Source organism: Schistocerca americana, chromosome 5, assembly GCF_021461395.2.
Source record: "Schistocerca americana isolate TAMUIC-IGC-003095 chromosome 5, iqSchAmer2.1, whole genome shotgun sequence".
NCBI lineage: Eukaryota > Metazoa > Arthropoda > Insecta > Orthoptera > Acrididae > Schistocerca > Schistocerca americana.
The window spans coordinates 333,804,423-333,815,482 of NC_060123.1; the positions used below are offsets into that span (position 1 = coordinate 333,804,423).

At 38.6% G+C, this 11,060-nt stretch overlaps 1 protein-coding gene across 1 annotated transcript in view; it reads left to right on the top strand.

Annotated features, from left to right (window-relative positions):
• LOC124616354 (cytochrome P450 6k1-like) overlaps window positions 1–7,130 on the top strand; it is a 28,627-nt gene extending 21,497 nt beyond the window's left edge. The window contains exons 3-4 of the mRNA XM_047144664.1: window positions 2,546–2,797; window positions 6,952–7,130. Coding sequence (XP_047000620.1) covers window positions 2,546–2,797; window positions 6,952–7,130 — 431 coding nt within the window. The remainder of the gene's footprint in view (window positions 1–2,545; window positions 2,798–6,951) is intronic.
• The last annotated feature ends 3,930 nt before the right edge of the window (window positions 7,131–11,060 follow it).

Sequence of the window (11,060 nt, forward strand, 5' to 3'; positions counted from 1 at the left end):
ATAATAAAACAAAGGAATCAAATCTGGTGAATGTGGTAGCCATTCCACTGCACCCCTACGACCAATCGACTTTTGAGGGAACTGCACATCCAGGTATGCTCGCACATTGTGCCCATAATGTGGTGGGGCTCCATCATGCTGGAAGAATTCTGGAAATGTCCTGTCCTCCGTTAACAACGAGGGAAACACTTCTTCATCCAATAACCTCAGATAACCGTTGGCTGTTAACGTACCATCAATAAAAGAAAGGTCCAACGACTTTGGTACCCCACACACCACACCAGACCATCACATTTTGTGAGTCGACCGTTTTGTAAGCATCAGTCCAGTCCGGATTTGTGTCGGACCAGTATCTGTGATTCTGCTTGTTCACTTCACCATTGATAAAGAAATTGGCTTCAACACTGAACAGCACCTGATAGGGGAGACGTGGGTTTATCTATAGCTGCTGTGTCACCCATTCTGAAAACTGTACCCGAAGGTCTGGGTCATCCTCATTGAGGTGTTGGAGCAGCTGAATTTTCTACAGGTGTCATTTGTGCTGCGATAAAATTCGCAGTATGGAGGTACGGCTAACCCCACATTCTTGTGACAGGCGACGAGTGCTCCATTGCGCACTCTTGCTAAATGATGCCAACACGCACATTGTTGTTGCTTCATCAGTGGCGGATTTGGTTCTTCCAGCCTTAGGTTTATCTGTGACAGAACCTGTTGCTCCGAATTTGGCCAAAAGCTTAACAACTACGCTGTGAGTGATGGGCTGTCTGGTTGGGTGGCGACTGTTGAAATCCTCAGCAATGACCCTTGTGCTTCTTTCTCCTGATATCAAATTGATTTCAATGCGTTCTTCATGTGTTAAGGACATTTTGTAACATATAAATAAGGGAACAGTGATTAAAACGTTAGCATGAGCAAATGATACCTAACAGTTAACCACATGTAACATATCAGGCATGGGATAGTCACTTTGCACCGTTTCAGACTCCATTTTATGACTGCTCAGTACGTAATACTCACGCTGCCGAGCGCCCCACTGCTGCCGCAAGTAATTGGCTATAACCCGAGAATGAATAAAGCTATGTTTAAAATAACAACGGCCTTATTTTTACTGGTGAAATTCTCTATCTGTTTGATATGTCACATGACCACATTCACATTTGAAATTTTGGAGTTGAATCCAAGATGGCGGCTTTCAAGATGGCCGCCATGTTGGTGGCACGACCTATAACGTTTCCCCCTTACAGTTTCTTGTTTGCTACTCCATTTGGATTTTATGAGGGTGTTTCCGGACTTTTGGACCACCCTGTACAAATCCAAGTCGTATCTTGGAATTTTTTTCACGTATGGTGAAACCTTATTTTTCCGAATAAATTATTGTAATTTCAGAAAAAGATTCACCACATTAAAAGCGAATGCTATTACTTAAAAACAGAATAATTAATTACACTGAACTTCTGTTACACCGCTGTCTAGAGGCGGAAAATGTACGGCACTTCTCCTACTCAGAGAGAGGGTATTTACTGCCGTTGTTATTTGTTCCTTATTCAGCACTGTACGCAATTAACTTTTTCCCCACAAAGCACCCTCTGCACTTTTGTTATCAGCCACAGAGTGCAACACAGAACCTTAAACATTTTTTTAGGATTTATTAATGGTTTTGGGCATCAGCCATACAGCAAGCCTCAGACCACACAAAGCAACAATTACGGAACATTTTGGACCTTAGATAGTCATATTTGTTACAATTTCTAGAAGATTTATGATACATTTTTATTTTAAGTTATTGTTAACGGTCAAAGACTAATAATTTTACTTTATATGACTGGAGTAGTCAAGTTTATATTAGTGTTTTGACCAACAATTTAAGCTGTATAATTGCAAAGGTGATACAAGGAGAATAAAAAAGGTTGTGAAAAGTTGTGGCTGCACTCCCAAGTTTAAGTGTTTCCACTTGAATATACGCTGACTGCTGTTAATGAGTATCCTAAATTGCAGCAGCCTCTACCTTCCATTCCCTCAATCTAATAGCATTAAGCCACCTAGAAGAATTAAACTTCAACCACCTTCACAAACTTCATTAGTTCTCCTATAAGGCATTCTCTCTTTTCACTCCTAATGAAGGTGCGATACGCACATGAATACCTGCACAATGAAGTTCAGTGCTGGCTTACTTTCACTTCTCCAGAGAATAATTTGGATAATGTGTCGCTAATACTATCCTCTCCTAATACCCATCTTGCTACTCTTAACAATGAAAATACCGCTTACACCAGAGTGGTAGTGATGAAACAGCTCACATTGATGCATTTCCTAAAATACTAACTGGTTTGCAATGCCCTTCAAAAAATAGTTAATTCACATAACGGTTTGCGAATTAATGACTGACAGATATTTTCTTTCTCTATTGTGACTAATAAGCTAGTACCTTTTCCTTGACTTATTTTCAGACAATAACTGAACTACAATCGCTAAGGTAGACAAAACTCCACATCGAGGGCAACTGTGGAGTACTTATTAAAACAACTCCATTGACTTTTTTCTTCAGAAACCCTTCGTATGTATCCGCCCGTTCCAGTTTTGAATCGCGAGGTGGTGCAGGACTACAAGCTGCCAGGATATGACTGTGTCTTGGAGGAAGGAACTAAGGTGCTCATTCCAGTCGTGGGACTTCATCATGATAGGAAATTTTTTCGAAACCCCGAGAAATTCGACCCGGAGCACTTCTCTGAGGAGCAGAAGGCATCCAGGCATCCCTACTGCTATCTACCCTTTGGTGAAGGGCCACGCCTCTGCATTGGTGAGTCATTCCGTATTTCGTCTTTATTGCCAGCCAGTGTGGCCGAGCGGTTCTAGGCGCTTCAGTCTGGAACCGCGCGATCACTACGGTCGCAGGTTCGAATCCTGCCTCGGGCATGGATGTGTGTGATGTCCTTATGTTAGTTAGGTTTAAGTAGTTCTAAGTTCTAGGGGACTGATGACCTCAGATGTTAAGCCCCATAGTACTCAGAGCCATTTGAACCATTTTCGTCTTATTGTTCACTGTGTTTAGTATTCTGTTCTTCAGTCGGTAAAAATAGAACCGACATAGGATCGCACTATTGTCCTTCTCTCTGTCCGTCTGTTAAGACCCGTTTTCCTTAGGAACATGTACAGAAATCAAGCTGATGTTAATGTCAATTATTACAGTCTACAGTCCTGTAGTGGTGCAAAAAATTTCTAAGTCAATGGCATCAAAAGATGCTGGCATTTTATGTCACATATTTAGATACTAACAAACTCACTCGCCAAAACTAATAAGGGTAGTCGAACTATCCATTTACAAAGCTAAGTTTGTACTAACCCGCAAAGCTCAAGTCCCAGACGCACTTGTTCCGTTTTTTTACGTAACTCATGTGAAAATATCTTCACATCTTATTCAGACGATGCAAAAGTGTCACAATAACTTTAATTACGAACATATGTGACAATTCGAAGGATAGCTACGTTTAATGCAGTTTCTAGCCAACTCGCAAACTGGTGCCAATTACGATTATGCTAACAGATCGAGAAACGTAAGTATCTTAGGAAAATATGTTTGGTTAATGTGAAAAACTAGAATAATAAATGATGCTTAGTTTTCGATCATTACTGTTGCTGTTGTCGTGGTCGTGAGTCCACAGACTCGATCCATGCAGTTCTCGCCTTAGCTTATTCTGTTCAAGTCTCTTCATCTCTTGATAACTATTGCTAAGCGCATCCATTTCAACCACGGCCTCCCTTTACAATCCCCCCCCCCCAATCCTCCCCCCCCCCCCCCCACACACACACTTCCATTACCAAACTGATGACGACCGATACCGTAGAATTGTGTATCAACCGATTCCTTGTGTTAGTCAGTCCGTACCACAAATCTCTATTTTCTCCAGTTTGGTTCAGTACCTCCTCATTTGTTATTCGATTTACCAGTCTAATCTTTAACATTCTATACTCTCTTCTCGCACAGACTGTTTATTATCCGTACGAAACTAAACTACAGTCATATATCTTCAGGAAAGCATTTATAGGATTTAGTTATGTATTCAATGTTAAAAAATTTATCCTTTTCAGAAAGGTTCTTGCGTAATATTTCCAGTAGTCATTTATTTTTCTGCCTAAATAGCAAAACTCAGCCTTCTATCTGAAGCGCCTCATTTCCAAATATAATTCCATCAGCATCGCGAGATTTAATTCGACTAGATAATCTTCCCGTTCCTGTACTACATCCTTGCTGCTTCCCCAATTTTATACTCAATGAAAATATAAATCCGCTACAAGTCGTCTATCAGAAGCTCTCACAGTTCGTGCTATTTGGTGCACGAAACGTTTCGTCTAATTCACTTGTATTAACAAAAAGCGAAGCGGCTGATTAAGTAAATGATATTCACTGAAATAAAAAGGATGAACTCTATAGTGATACAGTAGCTGAAATGGAATCACATGAATCGTGAACCTGTAATGTAATGAGTGTGTCTTGATAACTAAAACCTGGGCCAACTCGGTATATCTTGAAATATGGCTGCACATTTATTTCCGGAAAACTGGAACTGGTAGCGTTGTTAATGGCATTTCTTCAGTTGACGGCACACTAGTTTTTATTTTTTATTTGTTGAAAATTTGTTTTATTTCCTGACGTGACTACGTTTGTATGTTTTGACCTTTAGACCTTTATATCAACATGAAACACTAAGCTCTTTCTGGAACTTGCATAACACTATATGGTCCAGACTCAGTCTGAAGCCACAGTGCAGCTTGTTGATGCGAAGATGATTATGTGACGTGCTTGAATTTAGTCATGTAAGAATATAAACGTGATTTTGTAAGGAAGGAGACTAAATATTTTCCTTATTCCCTGTTTTCAACACTCCATAGTCTTCTTCTCTATGTTGCCATTTAATTTCTCATACCTATGTTATTATTTTTTTTAAGATTACGTTGGTTTTGGGAGACTTCTGTATTTAAAAGTTTTCCTATCCGTAGTTTCTGATAACTTAATGTTTTTTTTTCTATTATACTCTTATTTTATAGGCAGATTATCGTAGTCCTCCGTTTTCAAGCCTACGAGATTATTCATTTCGTTAAACTGCTCTCTTTTATTCGGTAGAGATGTGCTAAAATTTTTTATTCACTGACCTCTTTTTTTAAAATTTGTCACTGAGACTTTTAAATAATGAAATTATTTACTGGACTGTGGCACATATCCCCTTTCATAGGGTTATGCTTTTTTTTTAAATGTTGTCCCTTTATACTAAAGCAAATTGTCACACGAAAATCAGATCAATGCTAAGTCATCAGGTAATAAATATGCTAGAGCTGACGGAGTTCGAACACAAAGTGTTTGCTAGGTGGATCCACAATTCCTACGTTCCATCTCTCCATTCACTTTCGATGCGCTTCTTGTCTGTGTAGCGTTGTGCACCTTTCTTTTTGGAGAGAGAAACAACAGCCCTGTGCCATTCATCGACGACAGGAGGTTACTCAAGATGGTTTTAAGATGTGACATAAATTACTTCACGCTCACCGTACTACTGTAATGAAATTTGAGATTCTAAAGACGGAGCACGCTATCTATTTGAAACATTCTACCTTATTCACCAGTGTCGCATTTCGTTGATTTACCACTTTTCACAGGTTTCTGTTGTAGTCAGTCATCATTAGAACTAAAAACCCAGAAAAAACAAAGGTGCAAAATTACAATTAAATACAAATAGCTGTAAATATTAAAAAGAGTGTGATAAAAATAAAAATAAAACTATGACCGGTATCTTGTTGCGAACCTAACACGTATGAAACAGAGGGTATATTTTTCTTTTTCAATGTCTCTTGATCGCTGTAGTATCCATATAACTACACTAGCAGAGAAACCCAGCCTTGGCCAGGTATTTATTTATAGCTGTACGTCCATGCCTGTACCAAGCAGCGCCTGGCCTTGTGCTTAATGGTTACGACGTCGTATCTCCTGAAATATGGGTCATACAAAGATATAATTTTGTTGGCGCATTCAGAGGTGTATGTGGATACTGTCTGTAAAATGTTTGACCAATCCTGTTCGTAGTAAACAAGTAATAAATTATAACGTCCTGGCTCACGTGGAACTTTTACTGAGTGAACGGCGGAAATGTAGTAAGCGATAAACATTTTACCTTTCATCATTTTGCAGGGATTGTCAGCGATTGTTGCCTGACAGTAAGGTATATGTGTATCAAATTGGCTGAGTTTTAGGATAAGATGTGGAAGATACACACACGAGTGTATATATATATATATATATATATATATATATATATATATATATATATATATATATATATATATATATATATACATCCATTTTTATGCCGGCCGCGGTAGCCGAGCGGTTCTAGGCGCTTGAGTCCAGAACCGCGCGACTGCTACGGTCGCAGGTTCGAATCCTGCCTGGGGCATCGATGTGTGTGATGTCCTTAGGTTAGTTAGCTTTAAGCAGTTGTAAGTTCTAGGGGACTGATGACCTCAGATGTTAAGTCCCATAGTGCTCAGAGCCATTTTGCCATTTTGCTCCATTTTTATAATGTGTGTGTGGATTTAATAGTAGTTGCCTTATCTCCAGTTTTGGTAACTAGCTAGAGTCGTACTGGTTCACTGTCCCAAATCCAACGAATATCATCAAGATATTTGTGAGGGAAAAAATATCATCTCACTGTAGTGTCAGTATTGAAATAACCCTAGAAAGGAATGTGGTGATATGCTGTGCAGACTGTATTCATTAAAACAGTTTTACTACTGGATTTTTTCGTTTTTGTACACTTAATTCCTCTCTGTGATCGGTATGAATCAACTCTAGTTTTGTACAACGAATTATTCCGAAATTCATTGCAGTCTTACCCCCAGAGTGGAAAAAAAGTAACACCTTCAGTCACACTACAACGACGTCATGGTACTTTTCTTTTGTTGCAGGGATGCGTTTTGGACTGATGCAGGTGAAGTTGGCGCTGGTTCATCTATTGTCAAAATTTGACTTTCTGCCCGTTGGAGACAAGCAGTCGAAACTACGTATGGCTTCAAACAACGTCGTGCTGACACCAATTGGCGGAATCGAGTTGAGGGTGGAGCATCGACGAATGTCTGGTCGCTGAAAGCTCGGTTGAAACTGAAGCTGAAGCTACACTGAATAGCTCTGGAAGACTATCTGCATACCCTTTGCTCACTTCCTTGAGAACCGGACCCAACAAATAACTCTTTGTTGTGATGGAAAATTAATGTCATTTTATTCGCCAATTGATGCTTTTGCTCTCACAACAAGCGTAATTTATTTTCTGTGTTACGTAGAGTGATCATTAAGACTTATATTACTAAAAAGTTGCTCAGCTTTTTATTACTTTTTACCAAACCATGTTGTTGTTGTTGTTGTTGTCTCCTACTTAGGCCGGCCGTTGTGGCCGTGCGGTCCTAGGCGCTTCAGTCTGGAATCGCGTGACCGCTACGGTCGCAGGTTCGAATCCTGCCTTGGGCATGGATGTGTGTGATGTCCTTAGGTTAGTTAGCTTTAAGTAGTTCTACGTTCTAGGGGACTGATGACCACAGATGTTAAGTCCCATAGTGCTCAGAGCCGTTTTTTTCTCCTACTTACTTTCTTTTTTTGTCTCTGGACGTCATTTAGAGGTGCCGAATTCTTATCCTCACTTTCATCCTAGTGTAGTTACTTCAATGCCATCTCTACATACTACTGTCTGAAACAAAATCATGCACATTAAGTCTGTTGCTAGTCTACCGTTGTGAATGTTTGTTGGATATGAGGACTGCAGCATTTACGTTTCAGACAAGTAAGCAAGGACTGACGTTGCTCAGAGATGTAATTTACAAGAATGATTGCAATAAGTCTCCTTCTTTATACAAAAAAAGATAATATGTATAATCCGTTTCAGCAAATTTTGTTTCCCATTCTTTTTTCATTTGCTTAGAATGCCCAATAAAATGGTTATCTAATACTGTTTTCGATTTAGTCATTTCTCCAGTACTTATACTCCCTACCTTTTTCAGCTCGGTTTTTAAAGAGGACTTTACAGATTCTACTTTTAAATTTACGTCGGATTTTAAAGATTCAACATTGGAGTTTACATCTGCAGTGTTATTATTTACACCGGTAATCTGAGTGCTCAGTGCACTGAGAATTGACAAAAGCTGGTTATTCCCCTCTCCAACAAGTACTTTTTCTGAAAATATAAGCGTAATGGCTCTTCCAGAATTCGAGTACTTTTAGTCGTAAAATGGCCTGAATCATCTATTGCCCACTCCTCTATGTCTTCCTAAATTTTAACAGTAGGATCAACTTCATACACAGTAGTCATTTCATTATTTACCACATTCTTTACACTGTCAGCAATTGACACCTGTTTCATCTGAATACACAGGGCAACTGTGGGAAAAAATTTTCTGAAAATACTTTATTCTTATGTCTTTTAGGGTGGGAAATCCAAATATGATACTTAAAAAAACTGTATCACCCACCATTTCTTCACATTTTACAGTTAAATTTATTAAATTAAACAGTTCTTTAAAGAATTTGACAGCTTTTATATAGTTCAAATTAAAAAGGAGGTGCACTGAATGTCGATGACGTTGGTAGCACTGCTGAAAAACATATGCTGGCAAAAAAGATCGGTTCTTTCTTTGTGTTAACAAATGGTGTTTTATTTACTGTCAACTTAACCTCACACTCCCGTTTCCTGTACATGTGCTCAGTACAATGTCTAGTCGTGGTTGTAAAAACTCTGCTGACAGTTTTTGTTATAGTTGTGGTGAAATTATGATTAAAAAACACCAAAGAATTATCCCAGACTTTGTGAAAAAGGTTTATCCATCATACTTTGGATCTAAACTTGGTGATCAAGGTAAATCTTGGGCACCGCATAAGGTATGTTATGTGTGTGCTGAAGATCTGAGGAAATGGTCCAAAAAGGAGAAAAAAAGCCTTTAGATTTGCTATTCCTATGATATGGAGGGAACCAAGAAATCATTCTGACGATTGCTACTTTTGCCATGTTGATATTACTGGTCGTAATTTGAATAAACAAGAAGGTAATAAGCTACCCTAACCTTCTGTCCGCCATCCGACCGGTGGGGCATGGCTAACATTTGCCGGTTCCTGAGCAATTAGATGATTTACATTCTATTCCAACAGAAGTATTTTCTGATGTACAATGTGATTTAGATGAACCAGATGATGATGAATTCCATCGTAATACAGAAAACCTAGAGCCCAAATCGTTTACTAAGACCGAGCTTTACGATTTGGTTAGGGATCTGGGCTTAAAGAAAGAAAAGGCTGAACTGCTTGGCTCTAGATTAAAAGAAAAGAACTTATTGGCAGTTGGAACCAGCATATACATGTATAGAAAGAGAGGGCAGCAATTTTCCAAAGTTTTCCTACAAGAAGGTCATTTAGTGTAATGATCAGACATTCATGGTCTGATGAATGAGTTTGGTATTGAATACAAAACAGAAGACTAGAGGCTGTTTATTGATTCATCCAAAACTAGTTTTATTACACAATGGTAACATGTATGCATCTACGAGGGTAATCCCAAAAGTAAGGTCTCCTATTTTTTTATAAGTACATAGACCTATTTATTTTGTACAATGGTTTACAGCTTGAACATTTAGCTATTTTTCGACATAATCACCATTTCTATCGATGCATTTTTGTAGACGCTGTGGCAGTTTTTGTATGCCCATGTCATACCAGCTCGCTGCCATGCAGTTCAGAAAGTTATGAACCACTTCTCTCACCTCGTCGTCGGAGCTGAATCGCTTTCCGGCCAAATGTTCTTTTAAGGGACAGCACCCTGCCTATCTAACCCATGTTAATTTAGGCAAGTATTTGACCCATTTCTGAAAAAAAACCTATTTGGTTAAGGACCTTAATATTTTTACTGTATATTACATGATGCTAATAGAGTCAACCGCACTAAAATCTACTTTATCCTTTTTATAGATTTAAGAAATACTTTTTTAAATTTATTAACAAAAATATTAAGTTGTTTCTACAGAAAATATTTTTTTGTGAACTTCCTAATGGGGGAATATTAAGCAATGTAGTACCAGAGGTGGCTTCTTATGTTACGCAGGGTCCCTTGACACTTTCATTCATTTATCCATGATAGTTTCTGATATAATGGGGCATATATACTGAAAATTTTAGTTTGCGGGAAATTGACTTTAAAGAAAAAACTTTTGAAATTTGTTACTTACAGTTAATTAAAACTGTCCTGCTACATATGATGGCCCTTCTTTTTCCTCTAGCCGGTCTTACAGCTTCTTTTTCACCTTCCTGGGTGTTTTTCTTGCTTTCTTGGCCATATTAGATGCAGACTTGTCTGCATCGGCTATCCTCATTTTATCGCAGTGTTGCAGCCCAGTGATCATATTTTCACCAGGATTAATTTCCAGCTTTTTCAGTATCCAACACTTTCCAATATTACCACAATTGAATGTAATAACAGCATCATGAACTCCTAGTTTCATTGTATGCATGCCTACAAATACAGTTTTGGAAGGCGGTTCCAAATTATGCTGTTGAAACATTCATTTGGGTTCTGTGTCTGCCCATGGAGACGTTTCCTTAGAAGGTCAGGATGAGCCAAGTCTCTGAAAATAGGTTTAATTGCTATAATAACAGCAGCAGGAAGAGAACGCTGTTGAGAATAAGATTCTCCAGTTGCCTGAGCCCTATTATATTTGCGCCACGAATTTTCTCCTAATGGACACAATCTATGACATGGACTTGTTTCCTCTAAATTGCCGTTTCCTGAAAATGCCTTTACGTTTAATCTTCAATAAACACAACAAAACACACGTAAACAAGTACTGCAGGCGGAAATATAACAACTACTCGCAATCACACTTGAACAAAACTAACCGCGTGTTTGAAAGCGTGTGTTTACAAACAGGAGAAACAAAAGAATACCGACCGTTGCATTCCAAGGATAGCCAACACACTCAAGAGTAAAAAAAAGTCCCTAACTTGCAATGTATGGAATATAAAGATCTAAAATACATGTAGAAAA